Source organism: Manis pentadactyla, chromosome 12, assembly GCF_030020395.1.
Source record: "Manis pentadactyla isolate mManPen7 chromosome 12, mManPen7.hap1, whole genome shotgun sequence".
NCBI classification, from domain to species: domain Eukaryota; kingdom Metazoa; phylum Chordata; class Mammalia; order Pholidota; family Manidae; genus Manis; species Manis pentadactyla.
Genome location: NC_080030.1, coordinates 35,190,351 through 35,207,108, shown reverse-complemented (window position 1 = coordinate 35,207,108; position 16,758 = coordinate 35,190,351). Strand labels below are relative to the sequence as shown.

Below are 16,758 nucleotides of genomic sequence, written 5' to 3'. Positions count from 1 at the left end.
GCTAACCACCAAACCGAGCCGACCTGCAGTCAGCAGTACCTCTGCAGACAGAGAGTCGGAGGAAAGAGCCTGGTCGCCACGGGAAGGGGGCGGGAATCCTGGCGAGCAGCCCTTGCCTGAGGAGCCCCGGGCAGTGCACAGATGGCATCTAGCCAGTGCCATTAGGTAGTAATTCTTTTTTTAGGAGGATCATTTTTCTAACAGCTTTCTGAACTTCCAACGTTGTTGATTAGAACTAGTTTATAAAAGTGGAAAAGACTCATGGAGTTAGTATCCCATCTGGAGAGTAGATCATTCCTAGAGAGAGCTATCAGGAATTTGGCAAGCTCCAGAAAAATTTATGTCTCCTACATGAGGTCTTTCGTTATAAATAAAGAGGGCATTGCAGTTTTTCCCATTCTGGTTGTTTTGGTAAAGGATTTCGTTAAGGTCTCATGTGCTTAATGGTCAGAGGGCATTTGTTTACTCTTAATTCCACCCTTGTGTCTGGTAGAAGGGACACACCGTTACCATCTTCGTCTTCCTACAAAGATGGTGATAGAGTCAAACAGAACTACTTGGGTTGAGGGTAATCTGATCAAAAAAGATGAAATTGCAAAGGAACTCAGTGCTCTGTATCCTGCTTTTAAGAAAAAATATTAGTATAATGTTAGCAGAAAGATGCATACAGCTTTTGAATTTAAAATAGATGAAAGTGTTTTTACTACTCCATAACAGTCTGCATTTTCTAAAACATTTCCATACTTCTCATTAATTAAATTAACTAATTTACTCATTTTTAGTGATAAACATCTATAACCTAAAAAAAGTCAAGAGTATTTTACAGCTTAAGCAGTCAACTAAAAAAATTAACATTGAGCAAATCCCATCTGCGCTCTCTATTTTTTTGTTCAGATTATTTCATGGCAGCTACTTCCACATATGCTGTCATGTCCCTGTGCAGGGTACTGAAACAGCCTCTCTATAAATGCAGCACAACTGGTGAGAGAAGTAATGCACCCTCAAGTGCAGCCGTGCTTGAGAACACCTCACCAGAACTAGGGTGCCTGGCTCCCTCCCTGCTACTTTGTTGTTCATATGTGATTTCTCCAGAACTAGAAAAGGGGGAGTAGTGCCCCATTTTAGTAAAGGTTCATGAACTATGGTTTAAGGCATTTATAAGTTGGAGGTGTTTAAAATACACACAATGTACTTCAGTATAAAAGTGACTCCCTGCAGTTGACCTGTCTAGGCATTTAGTCTTAGGCTTCGTGTAAGTAGTTTTTCAACATGTTATGGGTAATATTTTGTAAGTATTCTTCATCTTAAATATTTGTCCATACTTCAGGATGATCCTTGATACTTAGAAATTTTACTCCCATTGTCACGGGCCTTCTTGAATCCATGTTTTACGAGGAGGAAAGGTACTCGCTGGTGTGCGAATATGACAGCGGGTGGTGAGCCACAGGGCCAGGGAGGCTGTGCAGAGCTGACAGCTGCTAGCCCCACTTCAGCCTTCTAGCCTGTCTCGGCTTAGTTGAATTCGTGCCTCCGCACCTTGATGGTGGGCCTGTGTAGCAGATCTCAAGGCAGACTGTCCAGGCCTGGGAGCCAGAGACCCAGAGCAGCCTTGGGTCTGTGGACGTGAGACGAGGAAGCAGAATGCGGCCTGCGGCTCCCGGCATCAGAAGGGGTGTCCCGGCCTGGGCAGCCCCGGCCTGTCTTAGGGGTACATCAGCCACAGGGACACTTTACTTTGCCCCATGGAAGCCAGTAGATATTTTGATTTGACTTGGTTTGACTTAGGAAATAGTCTGGGCTTCAATTATTTTCACCATTGTTTATAAAACATTTTTGCAGTGTTCTGCTTGTTGGGCCTGGCTCTTACTGGTTTGCAAGAGCTGATTGCTAATTTTTCAGAATATTTTTGCAAGCCAGTTGTTACACCACAGAAACTGGGACTCTACAACCAACCCCCCACTCCTGATTAGTTTTTAAATGTTCGTCAGCACATCACCTTATGTAAGTGTGTCTCTTGCCTTTAGCCCTGGCACAAAACTCTGAGGATGTGGAATGGGCTGAGTGTGTCTGGGAGATCAGGGGGATCCGCAGTCTCCGGCACGGCTCCGCTGTGGCTGGCTCTCTTCGCTCCAGCGTCAGTGATGTTGTTATGAAATGGCACCAAGCCTTTTTGATGAGCTGTGTGTCAGTAGAAGACATCCCTCTGCCTCAGACTTAGCAAGTTCTGTACTAGGTTTGGGAGTTTAGGGAAATAAGGTGCTGCAGAGTTCACAGTTGGTGAACATCTGTTGAGTAGACTGTGTTGCCACAGGCCCAGTCAGTGTACGATCAGAAAGAGCATAAATGCTACCATACTTCAGAGAACCATTCATTTAAAGGATACCTACTAAACTTGTTAATAAACTAATGCCATCTTTACTTTGAATTGTTTGAATTATAATTTTAACACTTCCCTTATTTAATTCTGGGTTTTACTCTTTATGGATTCATTCTGGATTGCTGAACACTTAACTTTACTCTAAAAAAGCAGCAGATTGACTTGGTTCTTTGTATGTCAAGCTTCCTGCTCTTCCGCACTCCTGCTTGGCTCCTGCTCCAGAAATGTCAGGTGTTCTCTTCCATTTTCTTATGAAGAGATTCGAGATCCTTTGAATAGTATGATGATTTTAGCAGAAATAGAATTAAATACATAAATAAAATTTGATGGTAACTATAAATATTATCCAGGTTTGGTTAATAATTTGTAACCACCGTGGGCTTAAATTATGGAGCTTTCCACACATCAGTAATACTTCAGTAAATACTGTTCTCTGTTTATTTTTGTGTTTTTTACATAAAACAGTGTATTATGCAGTCAGGTTCTCATGTGTTGTCTGTGGAGGAATAAAAATAACATTCTCCTCCCATACTGAGGTGGGTTTCTCAGTAGCAGCACTGTTCATTTTGGGCGAATAATTCTTTTTTGGGGGCTGTCCTTTGCATTGTCCTGGACCTGCTAGGTGCCAGATGTCTCCGGGGAGGGAGGGGGCAGAATCACCCCTAGTTGGGAATCAATGCTCTGAAAGAATCTCACAGATCTTTCATTTTGAGTGCCATTGAATTGATAGCGTGATTTTTAAAAACACTAAACCAGGGGTTCCAGTGTGCCGGAGAATGACCGATTGGCTTCCATAGCAGCTGAGCTGCAGTTTCGGTCTCTGAGTCGCCACTCAAGCCCCACCGAGGAGCGAGACGGTGAGTGTGCTCGGTGGGCCTGGTCATTTGTCTCGGCCCAGCTTCCATTGGCTATACCTTTGAGAAGAGGTGACAGCTTTCTAAGAAGGTTTAATGTCAGACACATTGGCTTTCTAATGTAGGTGCCTTTTTAGCTATGTTTTCTAGTCTACTTTTGTTGATTTAAAAAAAATTATTATTCCTGGTATTTTAATTGCCAAGCACTCTGGCTCACCTTAAAAGTACAACAGTGACCCTGTTTGTTGAGGCCATGCTGAAGTGTTATCACAGTGCAGACCCGGGAGTCTGCCCAGGAGCTGGGGTTACTCACGCTGCCGCACTGCTGTGCTCCTGGGCAGGGCCTTTGTGTGGAGTCCCCCCAAAATCCACTTTCCATCCAGTATCATATTGTCTGTTACTCTCGAAAAGTTTACACAATTAAAATCCTGTAACCCCAGGAACAACTTCTTAGTTTGGTGTAATTTTCTGGAACTGATTGTAGAGACAGCTTCTCAACACTCACATCAGCCAGAGGTTAGTTACCAGAAAGGGCAGGTTGTTGGTAACGAATGATTGCCATTCACTCTTGAATCTTGCTCTCAATTACAAAAACATTTTTGTTTTATATGTCTTAATTTGTATGAAAAAAAACCCACTTCCTGCAGAACCAGCATATCCAAAAGGTGATTCCAGTGGGTCAACTCGGAGAAGTTGGGAACTTCGGACACTGATCAGCCAGACTAAGGGTAAGGGAAAGAATGTTGAACTTAAAATGCTTAAGCATAAAGTGAGCAGTTTCAGCTAAAACATGCTTTAGCTTCTGAATTATTAACCCTTCTACATTGATATTTTGTGGCCTTTCTTATGCCTTGATATCACTTTCTATATATACTATGTTTGTGTACTTTTCCTATTTCTTAAAATAAATTACCAGCTCCTTTGGGTCAGGAACATGTTTTGCTCTTCTTTGTATTTTTAAAGCAGTGTGGTGGTTAATTTTATTTTGCCTTGGGTGGCCCCTTAGCATAATTCTTTGTAGATAGTAGGAATATATAATAAGTATCTGTGAAATGAATAGCCATTCATTGCTTACACTAAGTTGAGAAAAAGCATTTATCTTAACAAAGTGGGTGATAAAAAATCAGTATTAATTCACAGAATAAACAGCAGAAAAACCACTGGTCTATCACTTGATCTCCAAATGCTTTCACATATTTGTCACAGTCTTGAACAGTAGGCAGAATAGGTTTTCTTTTCATAAATGATAAAGTTTGAGAGGCCAGTTAATTTGTCCAAGGTAGTAAACTGCAGGGCTGGGACCAGAGCTCTTCACCAACAGCACCCATTTGCAATATGTTGTCCCCCAAAGCTGAGGACAATCAGAAGGGATTTCTTGGAGGGATAAGGCTGGAGCTGGTTTTAAAGGAAAGTGGTTCTGCATCAAGCCAGAGGAAAAGTACAGAATGAGAAACACATCTGAAGGCCCGTGACCAGTGAATAGACCCATGGGGCTGGGCTGGGTAGTGTGGCTGTACATGGAGGTGAAGTTGAAGTGGGAAGTCGGGCGTGGCCAGTCTTCAGAGATGGGCTAAGTGCTTATGGCCTTACCAGGCGATGGTGGATAGCCTTTGAAGCCAGTTGAGCAGCTGGTGTGTTTGGGAGTGGGTAGGGGTGGGGGGTAAAAGGGGACACTGAGGTAGGCTAACCTGCTGTCCTGAATGGGGAAAGAAACAGGGAGATTGGTTCGAAGGCTATTGGAGTAATGTGGTGTAAAAGAATAAGCTACTGGCCTAAGGTGGGATATAGAAAAAGGAATGAAGTCAAGGAACAACTGTGATACAATATGGGACAGGCCTGGAGTGGGCCAAGTGTGTGTAGAGGGTTGGCGGGGGCAGTGGCAGAGGGGATTGCAGTGCTTGGGCTTGAGCTGGTGGCCAGGAGGGTCTCTGGTGGCTCTCACAGAACCTGTGGTTCCCACAGATACCAGTCTTTACTATGCTTTTCGAAACAAGTACTTTGTGGTTGGGTAAACTTGGGAATTCTTGGGAGAGTTATAGTTCACACTGACATATTAAAGACCGAGAAATTGAGAAACTTTACTGTTAAAAAAAAAATAAGCTGTTCCCAGAAATATTTAATGATAGAGTCCATGGCCTCACAGCTGTGAAGTCTTGTTCAGTGCTGTGTAGACTTGATGTGTCATAAATTGAGGTAAAGGAAACAAGGATCGACATTTTTAATAAATTACTGTAGTATGAAACCGTCATTAGAACATTATGAACCTTTGGGAATTTCTCCTTCAAATTACCATATTGTCATCCCAGTCCTCAGTCGTCTCTTTGTTGGCTAGGAAATCCAGGCTCTTAGGTAGCTAATTAGGACATACAATGCAAAGTGCTGTATTAGTACTTGAAGTAGTGCTTCTCAATTATGGGTTGTGACTCATTAGTGGGTTATAAAATCAGCATTAAAACAAAATAGGACGGAGTCTGAATCACACGTAATAGGAGTAATAAGGTTTCCTGAAACTGTTGTTTTAGACACTTGTATGTGGAAAAGACATTTCTTACTATAAATAGTGATAAAATATGTTGGAGAAAAAGAGGTACAGAGGGACAGAGGTGATGGGAAAACAAAAGAATAGTGACCACAGTGTCTGTGATGTGTTGGGTATTCCTGTGTTCCCATCACCAGACTGCATGCTTTACATGCATGCTTTCATGAAATCCTCACGCCAGCTCTGTGAATCAGGGATTATTACCTTCATTTTACAGAGTAGGGATTTGATATATAAAGAAATTCATTAACTTGCCCATTATCAGTCATCAAACACCTGGAGCATGGTGAGGTCAGAGTTTGATCCCTGGCATTCTGAGTCCAGAGCCCCTACTCTGTATTCTTCCCAGAGAAGGGAAAGCTTAATTCCTTTCACAGCAGGGATGGCTTCCTAGAGGAGGTGCGGTATTGCAGTGACCTGTGATAAAGAATATTTATTCACCAGGCACTGTGGTGAGAAGGCTGCCTTTTAGGCAGACAGAAAAGTGTGAACAAAAGTGTGGGAATGAGAAACGGTTTGGTGAGTTCCACAGAGTCTTTTCAGTTCAGCTAGTCCAGAGCTTGTGGCAGGAGAAGAGAAGGGAGAGGGCTTTAACAAGTGAAGCATAAAAGATAAACTGGGTCCAAATTATGCAGGATGTTGGGACTTTTGTGAACAGGTTGTGAAGAACCATGAAATAAATTTACATAGGAAAGCGACATGATCAGATTTTATGTTTTATTAAGATGATTCTGGCCAATGAAAGTGGATTGGGGAGGGCTAGCCTAGAGGCAGGTTGGAGGTCACTGCGCTAGCCTGACCAGCAGCCCGGAGAGTCGTCCTCAGCCCTGTGAGTTCTGTGAGTGTGTGTGTAGTGCGCAGTGTACTCTGGAACTGGCGGATTCGGATGGACTTCAGTTCACCTGCTGTGTGTCTGAATAGTTAATGAGCCTTGCTGTGAAGGGTGCCAATGTATGTTGCTCTGTTTTTATTGTTATTTGCTGGAAATTGACTTGATGGTAGTGATTGGGCCTGAGTTTGTGTGTCTCCCCGCAGATACAGCTTCTAAACAAGGACCCATAGAAGCTATCCAGAAGTCAGTCCGATTGTTTGAAGAAAAGAGGTATCGAGAAATGAGGAGAAAGAATATCATTGGCCAAGTTTGTGATACCCCTAAATCTTATGATAATGTTATGCATGTAGGCTTGAGGAAGGTGACCTTCAAGTGGCAAAGAGGAAACAAAATTGGTAAGGAACCCAAGGAACGTGACACAGAAATAGCAACAGTTACACTTTGTTAGGTTAAATCTTACATAGTTGGTCTTTTTCTCTTACAGACATGGCATACATATTATATCTTTTGCAGAGCGTTCTGTTTTTTTGTTTCATATGTAAAATGTGTTCTGAGAGCAATACAAAATGAGATTTTAGAGACTTTTAAATGGTTCACTATATTGAATAGTTTTGCTTTGTAACTCCAGAGTTACAGTGTAAAGCTACATCAATTTTACCCATTTGTTCATGTCTCTATTTTTTTTACCTTATTCCCACAAGAACATTATTTAAGAAAGACTGGGTACAAATAAAGACAGGGCAGTCTTTTAAAAAAACACTGCCTATTAATTAAATTAAGTTTCTTGTAAAATAACTAGTGGTAGATTGCGTGAGAGAAGGAGCCTGCTGCTGTTCTGGTGAGCATTTAGGTCCAGAGAGGCAGGCACAGTGTGAATGTAGGACCCTGTGAGCTGCAGGAGACCTGAAGTGTCCAAAATTCTATCAGTTGGGGCAGAAAACACTGAAAACAGTCAAGCACTTTATAAATTGTATTAATTATTGTTATCAGTGTTATTCAGTCATATATCCCCTTCACTTAATGTCCCCAAAGCTGTGTTGGTGGGACACCCCCCCCCACCTCCACTGGTCCGGCCGGGCAGTGGCGCCGCAGGAAGTCTGACTTGGTGGTCAGGCTCCTCGCCCGGCAGCCCCTGATGGCCCAGACAGCCTCCGGGGCCCTAAGGCTTAGAGGTGTTCCCCTTCATGCCTCCTTTGGGATTTTTCCAAAGTCAGTTCTACCCTATGTATAGGTCTTTACAGGTAATCCATAGTGAAGAGATTGTCCTCAATTATTAGGGAATGTTCAGAGATATTTTGGGTCTTGCAAAAGCGGACTGTAGTAAGCATAATTATAGATCTATAAATAGAGGTCCAGAATTGGAGATTTTATCATCTGGATGACTTGAAATACGTTGCTTGGTGACTGAGAGCTGCATGTTTGTTCCCACTTGCAGGGGAGGGTCAGTATGGGAAGGTCTACACCTGTATCAGCGTTGACACCGGAGAGCTGATGGCTATGAAAGAGGTGAGTGGTCTGGCCCTCTGGGGCTTTTTGTTTGAAGTCCTTGTGTGATAAAGATTTGATAAGGAAAAGTTCCTCTTAGTGCATAGAACTGCCCCCAGTGCTTCTGTAGTGAGTCTGAGACCTGCCTTTTAGCACTTAGACTGTTGGGACCAACCAGACAGGCACACACTGAGTGACCAGACAGGCACACTGAAGCTACACTGAGTAAAGCCGATTATGATTCCATGAGGACACTAAGACTGAGCTGGGAAGGCCTGAGGAGGCCACATCAGGGAAACAAAGACTTGTTGCTGAAGAGGGGACTCTGCATGAGGTGAGGTCAAAGGGCAGGTGGTGGAGCTGGATGAAAAGGCTGCAGCTCAGCCAATGACCCTTCTCCTTCTGAGCTCCTGCTGCATCTCCTCGCCGTGCCTGCGTAGCGGCCGCACTGCTTCTGTAACCTTGTTCAACTTGGTTGTACACTTCTGAGCCCCTATGATTGCTCACTGACTGGTTAGTGGTTTTGTTAATTCAGTTTGTAGCTGTGAGAGTGATGTGATCAGCTGCTCTCTCACCAAGTATTCTAAAGCAGGCATGTTTAATTCGCTTGGAATGACAAAGGACAGAAAGTCTGGAAGGAAAGTCACAGACACACAGATCCTTGTCCCGTGGCTCTGGGTGAGGACAGTGTCAAGAGACAGCTCAACAGCCCTCCTAGTTAAAGCTGTTGTGTTTCTAGTTTGTGACAGTCCCATCAGTAATCAATAATTTCCTTTTACAGATTCGATTTCAACCTAATGACCATAAAACTATTAAGGAAACTGCAGATGAATTGAAAATATTTGAAGGCATCAAACACCCCAATCTGGTTCGGTATTTTGGTGTGGAACTTCACAGAGTAAGCCAACTTTGATCACACTCTTTTGTGTGAGGATCAGTAAGGGTACAAATGGAGTCCTGTTCTACATCACAGGTCTTCTCATTGCAGAGCACAGTAACTTTGCCTAATTATCAGGAAATCTCCATGAGTTACATCATTTCTGCCTTCTCTCTGAAACTAGAGGAGTTCTTCCTGAAATGTAAGTTGTAGACTGTAGTCATTAACCCGACGTTATAAAGCGCTGAAACCCATCCTGCCAGTCAGAAGGCTCTTCTAAAACACCCCACACAGCTTCTCGCTCCTTTTTCGCTGAACCACTGTAGAGTACACTGTTGAGTAATACCAAGGTTTCTATGTTTATTTAAGGAAAGAACCATTGTGAAATGACGGAAATCTAGAACCTCAAATTTGTTTTCCCCCTTGTGTTTAGAAGTAAACACTTTGAGGGAAAGAGGATAACCTGGAGCATCTTGGCAGAGCATGAGCTACCAGGGGAAGTTGGATATTTGTGATTTTTAATGTTTCCACAAATAAATTCATATTTGAAAAGGATGTGTTTCAGTACTTAATAATATGTTTATAGGGTCAGCCCCGTTGGTCCCTGTCTGAGAGTATACAGTGGACTGGATTCCAGAGGATGACAGACATTGTCACCTGTGATTCAGAGATGTTCTTATCCCAACTAGCTATATAATTCCAGACGGAGGAAGGAGGCAGGCACACACTCAGAGGAGGAGTTAGGAATGACTGTTAGGAGACAGCCTCAGTGCTCAGGGTGACAGGCATAACATACCATCGCAGAGAAGGTTCCTCTGGGGCCTGGCCTATGACGTGTTCCAGATTCTTCACTTAGTGTCCGTGTAAACACAAGGCTGTCTTTCATTCCTCCTACAGGAAGAAATGTACATCTTCATGGAGTACTGTGATGAGGGTACGCTAGAAGAGGTGTCGAGGCTGGGACTTCAGGAGCACGTCATTCGGCTGTATTCAAAGCAGATCAGCACTGCAATCAACGTCCTCCACGAGCACGGCATAGTCCACCGTGACATTAAAGGTAATGCCCCCCACTCACCAGGGGCCAGACAGCACAGGGTAGGTGCCCCCAGATGGTCGTTCCCACTCCCACACATCATTTCTCTAGGAAGAAATACCTTTTTTAAACATAATCTCATGTAAAGAGCTCAAGATGAAGCAACTGTGTGGAGCCCCATCTCCTCCTGCGAGCGGGTGGCTCTGCTCTGTGTGCTCCGTGCTGCTTTCAGGGAAGTCTGTTTCCCAGAAATGAAATTTATTACTTTTAAGACTGATTTGACCAACACGGTGTGTTCACGAGACATTTGTGATCAGAGCATCCTTTCTTTTCCCCATGTCAAGACCCTTGTGTATTTATATATGGACGTCGTGAATGTGTCAAGTGACAGTGAATCAGAAATGCTGGTGTAACTCATGATGTGCAGCAGTGTTAGGGGGACAAGGGTAAGATTTTATTTACACCAACCTCCCCAGTGGAGTTTTGCTAAATATTGATTTGGTCAAGCTGATGGATTAAAAGTGCTTTTCCCTTCTGGTGTGAGGAGAGCAGCCATGCTTCTGTCTTAGAGCTGTCCCTCTGGAATTGGACTTAACCACACTGTCTCCCTAACCTTTGTATTTGGGAATCTGAGGAGTTAAAGTAACAAATGATTTTTATCTAGACTGAAGGGTTCCATTCTGTCACATAGGCTCAGGCCAACCTAGACCTGTTTGCTCTAGAATTGGCCGACTTCTGACCAAGCACTGGAGCCAGTGGGGGTCTAGATTACATCCAAACCTGCTTTGATCTGGATGGAGCACTGCTCATCGTAAGGCTGCCCACTGCCCCCAAGCCTGCATCCCAGTGTACGCCAGTCTTGCTGCCTGTCCGCCCATCCACCACATGTGGCTGTCTGGGATCATTCTGGGCATTTGCTCAGTTGGCTGTATGTCAGGCCACAGCATTGCCTATTTCCAGTTGCTCTGCCACGTACACCAGTCAGTCTCTGTCTGCTGTCATGAAGTGGTACCTGCATGTCATTGGCCGTGGCCATAGAGAGGATCCCTCAGAGTTTTTGCAGCAGATTTGTTCACTTTTGTCCTTATGATATTTTGTATAATATGGTATGGCAGAGGATGTACATGCTTGGACCAGTTCCAGAATGATGAAATTAGCAATATGTAACCCACAGTGGGCACCACCTACCAGGGGGGCACTCAGGCCACGAGGAGTGACTGTTAGACGTCAGCCCATCGTGTGGCTGTTTGTCTGACTTGAGTGGCTCTGCATTGCTTTTTGAAAGCCGGTACCCCAGGACTATGATGCCACCTAGAGATGTGTGGCTCAGTGGAGTGATGATATCTTATAGCCCATAGCAAAAGGCAGAGCTGCCTGAGAGATTAGCAGTACCCACCATCCCAACTTGAGTACCAGTTAGCCATGTATACTACTGGCAGAAATACTAGGAAACTACAGAACACTGTTCAGTCTACACTGCACCCAGTGGCAGCCTAGGATCTGATGAGCAAGTGCAGCAGTGTGTATGCAGTTCTTTATCCCCGTTGCTTCCTGTCATAGGGGCCTCTGTCCAGAACTCTGATGTTTAGAGACTGCCACTGCAAGCATTTGTGTTTTATATTAATGTCTTTTTAAGTATCTCTGAGTTTTTAATGTTAGAATTAATACATGTATTTCAGTTCAGGGTTTATTGGTCAAAACTATCTGCACTGGTACTAAAATTGCTTTGCTTTATTTTGATGTCTTGATTGAATAAAGGCTTAAAATCTTTCTGTGGTTATACTCTGTAAAGCTTGTGAATCAAGTTGCTGGTAGTGGAGGTTGCCATGTCAGCTTAGGAGGCACTCACGGCATGCCAGGGACTAAAGACTGCTTACTTCTCACTAGGTGCCAACATCTTCCTTACCTCGTCTGGACTGATCAAACTGGGGGATTTTGGATGCTCAGTAAAGCTTAAAAACAACGCGCAGACCATGCCTGGCGAAGTGAACAGCACTCTGGGGACAGCAGGTGGGCATGGGCGGGGCTTGTCTTAGTGCTGTGAGTCGTCGTGGCCTGCCTGGTGCTTGGGTCTCCCTGTCCTGCCTTGTCAGCAGAGGCCCGGGAGAGGTGAAGGTCTCTAGCGTGAGGGGCCTTCCACCTGAAAGCCCTTGTCAGACTGGGGATCGATTTCTCCCTTAAAGTCAGAGGAGGAAGGGAAGGCCTCTTTTTCTTCCCAGAAGAACTATCTTTGTTGTTCCCATGGGATTTATTACGGCTGTTTTAGTCGAAATAATACTATGTTTAAATGGTAATTATTTGTTTGAATTATTTAGTGTCATTAAGAGGTCACATCCTCCTTTGTAGGTAAACTTTGTATTTTCATTGTGGATGTAATTTATCTGAAGATTTGCATATTCAAAACTTGTCCTTTAGAAGATAATTCAGCCCCTAAAATGTCAATTTAAAAAATTGACTTGAAATACCTTTGTTCAAGTTTTGATATTTCTTCTTATCTAACTCGGAGAAAGCTTCCCATGGCCACCTAACAAATCAATTGCATTTTCTGTGTACGATATTATACAGTATTAATTTCTTGCTTGGCTCTGCTAATAAATGGTGCTGTGTTTATAACCCATTCCTATCATCATATCTGTGACTTTTAAAGCATACATGGCTCCGGAAGTCATCACTCGTGCAAAAGGAGAGGGCCATGGGCGAGCGGCTGACATCTGGAGCCTGGGGTGTGTTGTCATAGAGATGGTGACGGGCAAGGTAAGCAGAGGCCACACCTGGAGGAGAAAGCTCAGGAGGGCACTTCACAGTAACAGGGCCATGACGGGTTTTATTATGCTTTATAAAAAAGAGCATGACTGGAGGTGAAAAATATGACCTCATGAAAAGATACATTAAGGGTAGATAAGTGACAAACTAGGAACCAAATATTTACAGGATTTATGACTTAGAGAACGCTTACGAGTGAATTACAAAAGCATAAAGCTTGAATTAAGAGAGGGAGAAGCAAGCTGCTACAAAAAGAAACATGCAGTGAAAACTTATGTCCACATAAAAACTGGCACATGATTGCTTATATCAACTTTATTCATAATTGCCAAAACTTGGAAGCAACTAAGGTTATCCTTCACTAGGTAAATAGATAAACAAGCTGGTAATCCATGTCATAGAATATTGTGCAGCCATATGAGCTTTCAAGCCATAAAATGACAGGGAGGAACCTTAAAGGCACATTGCTAAGAGAAAGAAGCCAGTCTGAAAATACTGTGCCGCGTAGGATTCCAACTGTATGTCATTCTGGAAAGGGCAAAGCTATAGAGGCAGAAGAAGATCAGCAGTTACCAGAGGCTCTGGGAGAGGGAGGGAAGGATGAATGAGTAGAGAACAGGAGTTTTAGGGCAGTGAAACTGTTCTGTATGGTATGGTATCTGAAAATTCTGAAAATGTATCTTCTAATGAAGATACTAGTAATGAGCAAGTCTATACATGGTCTGAAGTCATTCTGTGCGTAGTGTATGTAGCATCGTTTATAAAGCAAAAAAAGTTAGAAAACTACTAAGTGTTATTAGTAGGAAATTATTATACCTTGAAGCTGCTGAAAAAGATCGCACAGAAGTGCTCCATAAATATTAATACTATTTGTGTTAGCAAAGAATGATACCCATGGTGTCTGTTACTTCCATTAAGCCACAGCTCAGAGAAAGAACGTGAACTCATTGAAGAAGGCATACCGCAGTACCTAGACAGTGGCACACAGATCAGAAGGCCCCACAGCCTTGTTCTTTCCCTGTGAATGTCATTTTTCATGTGATTACAATAAAATAATCTAAGCTTTGCACTAGTAAAATTTGATGCTCACTTTTCAACAAGGTAGCATATTAAACATGCCTATAAGTTAACTGTTAAGTTTTATTAACATACTGTATTGTTTTACATATTACATTTTTTATTTGCATGCTGGTGGCTTCTAGGTAATGTTGGATTAATGGAATATCCAAATGGGGTAGGCAGACTATGCTGATCCCTTAGTTGTATAAATAAAGTTTTGTAAATAAAGCACATGATCACATCCATTCATTTATTTATTGTCTGTGGCTGCCTTCATTCTACAGTGGGAGAATTGAATAGTTGTGACAAAGATCCTATAGCCTGCAAGCCTAAAAAATGCATACCTGGCCCTTTAATTATCAGTTCGTTTCAATAAAAGTTTGGTCCTATTAAGTAAAAGTTGCTGGCTCCTGATAAATATTAATACTGAGATTCCTGAAAAGAGATTGAGCAGTTGCTTTTTTTATATGTCTGTGTGGTATTAAGGCCTGATTTTTTTCTTTTTAGAGGCCTTGGCATGAATATGAACACAACTTTCAGATTATGTATAAAGTGGGAATGGGGCATAAACCACCAATCCCTGAAAGATTAAGCCCGGAAGGAAAGGACTTCCTGTCACACTGCCTTGAAAGTGAGCCCAGGATGAGGTGGACGGCGAGCCAGCTCCTCGACCATTCCTTTGTCAAGGTTGGGCACATTGCGGCACCGTCTGCATATTTGAATATTTGAGTTTGGTTTTCATCTGGCACATGAAGAAATTTGGGAACTTAAATATTAATTGTCTATGTATCTGAAATGGAAAGGGGCTAAATGTTTTGTCAGGGGATTTTGTATGTGTTTTTTCTTTTGGAAAATATTCATCGAGTTCTACTTGATCCATTTGGATGGTGTGTTTGAGGTGTACCTGGGATGGTAAGTGGAACTTCAAATGGGACCCATGAAGGACTTGATGTCCACCCTTGAGAATGTGTAGTCTCCCTGAGGCTCAGAGTTAGTAACAACTAGCCGGTGTGCTCAACAGCCACATGTGCCATGTTGCAGGGTCATTGAGAGGAGGATCTACCTAGTCAGGTGGTTTCAGACATTACTTTTCCTAGAGTGAGAGGCCTAAGCTGTTAGAGTAGGTCCGGCAAGGCTGGGGGTGGGGGTGTGGATGTGTCAGACTGGGAGGGACTGGAAAGGCGCACTGATTAGCCTGTCACGTAGCCAGGGAGCTGCGTACCGGTAGACAGATCGCAGTGCATGGCAGGTGGTGAAGGGAAGGCTGGAGAGGTGGGCAGGAGCCACGTGAAGGGATTTCAGTTTTACTGTAGGCATAACATGATGATACAGTGTCTTGGAATAATCACACTGGAGGTGTGAGATGGGTTTGGAGGCTGCTGACACTTAGCCGATGGGTCGGGCTTGGGAGGTCAGGGCGAGTTGTCAGTGATATTTCGGAGTCAAAATGGCCATGACTATGGAATGAGTGGCTGAGATAGGTGAGCGAGCCTGAGGTGTAGGTGGTTCTCAGGCTCCCAGCTGCAGCGCCAGGTCAGAGGTTCCACTTGCCAAGACAGGTAGAGTGGGCAGCTGGTGAGGGCTGGTCAGGGGGGTGATGGTGGTTTTCTTTGGTAGATTAAGTTTGAGGTGTATTTGGGGCATCTGCTTGGGGATTTCAGACGGGCATATGGATATTTTGGGCTGGCACTTGAGAGAATTGGGCAAGGGCACAGATTTGGGAGACAGAAATGTCGCTGGGAGAGTGTTCAAGGGGCAGTGGGCTGGGAATGGACCCCTGGAAGGAACTACATCAAGGCTGTGCAGGGGAGCCTCTGGGGAAGGGCCGGAGGGAGCAGACAAGTGGTAACATGATTCCTGGGGAGGGCGAAGGAATAAGGAACAGACAGCTGCATTTGCTACGGAGATACAAGGCCTTGCAATGAAACACAAATTTACTTCCTCATTATAAAGTATATGAACAGTTGACACTGAGAGTGTACAAGTGCATTCTTAAACCAGCTTCTGTGGAGCAGTAGCTGCACTGCCGCTATTCCTTGCACCGACGAAGTGCCCTATCTGTGCCAGGTACTAACTTCCTGATGCGCCCCACCCGGGTCATGAATAGGGCTCAGCTCTCTCCTGCCTTCTTCACAGGTGTGCACAGATGAAGAGTGAAGCTGATCAGTCTGTGGCCTGGTAGTGTGTGTGCTCGGAAAGTTCCCTTTATCACTACTGTATGTAATATTTACATGACTGTGCTGAGGAGCAGTGGAAGCCTTTCTGACCTTCCAAGACCGAAGACTGCACAGGTGACGAGGGTCACTCATCCTGCTGTTCGTCTGTGTGATGTGGCACGGGGCCTCTGAGTGACGGTGTTCACGAGTAAAGAAGCTGCATGTCGAGTGTCATTACTACTGTGCACGGACCGTCGCCTCTGCCACCCCGTTTCTCGTGTGACCGAGAACTGTGACATCGGTGTGGTGTTTTTGACCTTGCTAGGTTCAAAAGCAGTGGTAGTGTTATCAGGCGTCCGGGCCTTGCTGCCAATCTCCTGTTTGTTGGGTGCACTGACTGTGAGACCTTACCTTTTCGTTGTTGGCAAGCCACAGGTTTGTTACACAAAAGGCTGGTTAATGAAATTTAAGAAAAAGGTTCTTTTTTCAATAAATGGTTTATTTTAGGAAAGCTCAGTTATATTGTCTTTTAATGGTTATCAGATTCAGAGCCAGCATATTATCTGGTACAGAGGTCTGTCAAATTCCCTCACATTCCTCCATGGAAGGGGCACCATCCCATGGCCGCAGGTGGACCCTGCGCTGGGAGCTCCCTGAGATGGAGGCCGTCCTCACCGGGAGGTGACAGCACAGTGGAGCACCGCTCGGGTGTGAGAGGGCCCTTCCAGTGGTCTTACGTTCACCAGCAAGTGCGTAACAGAGTCGATGCCTTGTTAACCCTTG

The 16,758-nt window shown here is 44.0% G+C and overlaps 1 protein-coding gene across 7 annotated transcripts in view; it reads left to right on the top strand.

Annotated features, from left to right (window-relative positions):
* MAP3K4 (mitogen-activated protein kinase kinase kinase 4) overlaps positions 1–16,486 on the top strand; it is a 102,554-nt gene extending 86,068 nt beyond the window's left edge. For 5 of the 7 annotated variants that reach the window (XM_036886682.2, XM_036886680.2, XM_036886681.2 and 2 more), the window contains 10 exons: positions 3,134–3,234; positions 3,879–3,959; positions 6,806–6,997; positions 8,038–8,108; positions 8,869–8,985; positions 9,862–10,021; positions 11,885–12,007; positions 12,645–12,751; positions 14,327–14,506; positions 15,956–16,486. In XM_036886682.2, the coding sequence (XP_036742577.2) occupies positions 3,134–3,234; positions 3,879–3,959; positions 6,806–6,997; positions 8,038–8,108; positions 8,869–8,985; positions 9,862–10,021; positions 11,885–12,007; positions 12,645–12,751; positions 14,327–14,506; positions 15,956–15,976 (1,153 nt within the window). In that variant the 3' untranslated portion in view covers positions 15,977–16,486. Of the gene's footprint in view, positions 1–3,133; positions 3,235–3,878; positions 3,960–6,805; positions 6,998–8,037; positions 8,109–8,868; positions 8,986–9,075; positions 9,167–9,861; positions 10,022–11,884; positions 12,008–12,644; positions 12,752–14,326; positions 14,507–15,955 lie in introns of those variants that run through there. The other 2 variants (XM_057489062.1, XM_036886683.2) reach the window with 2 other exon arrangements.
* Positions 16,487–16,758: the final 272 nt, after the last annotated feature.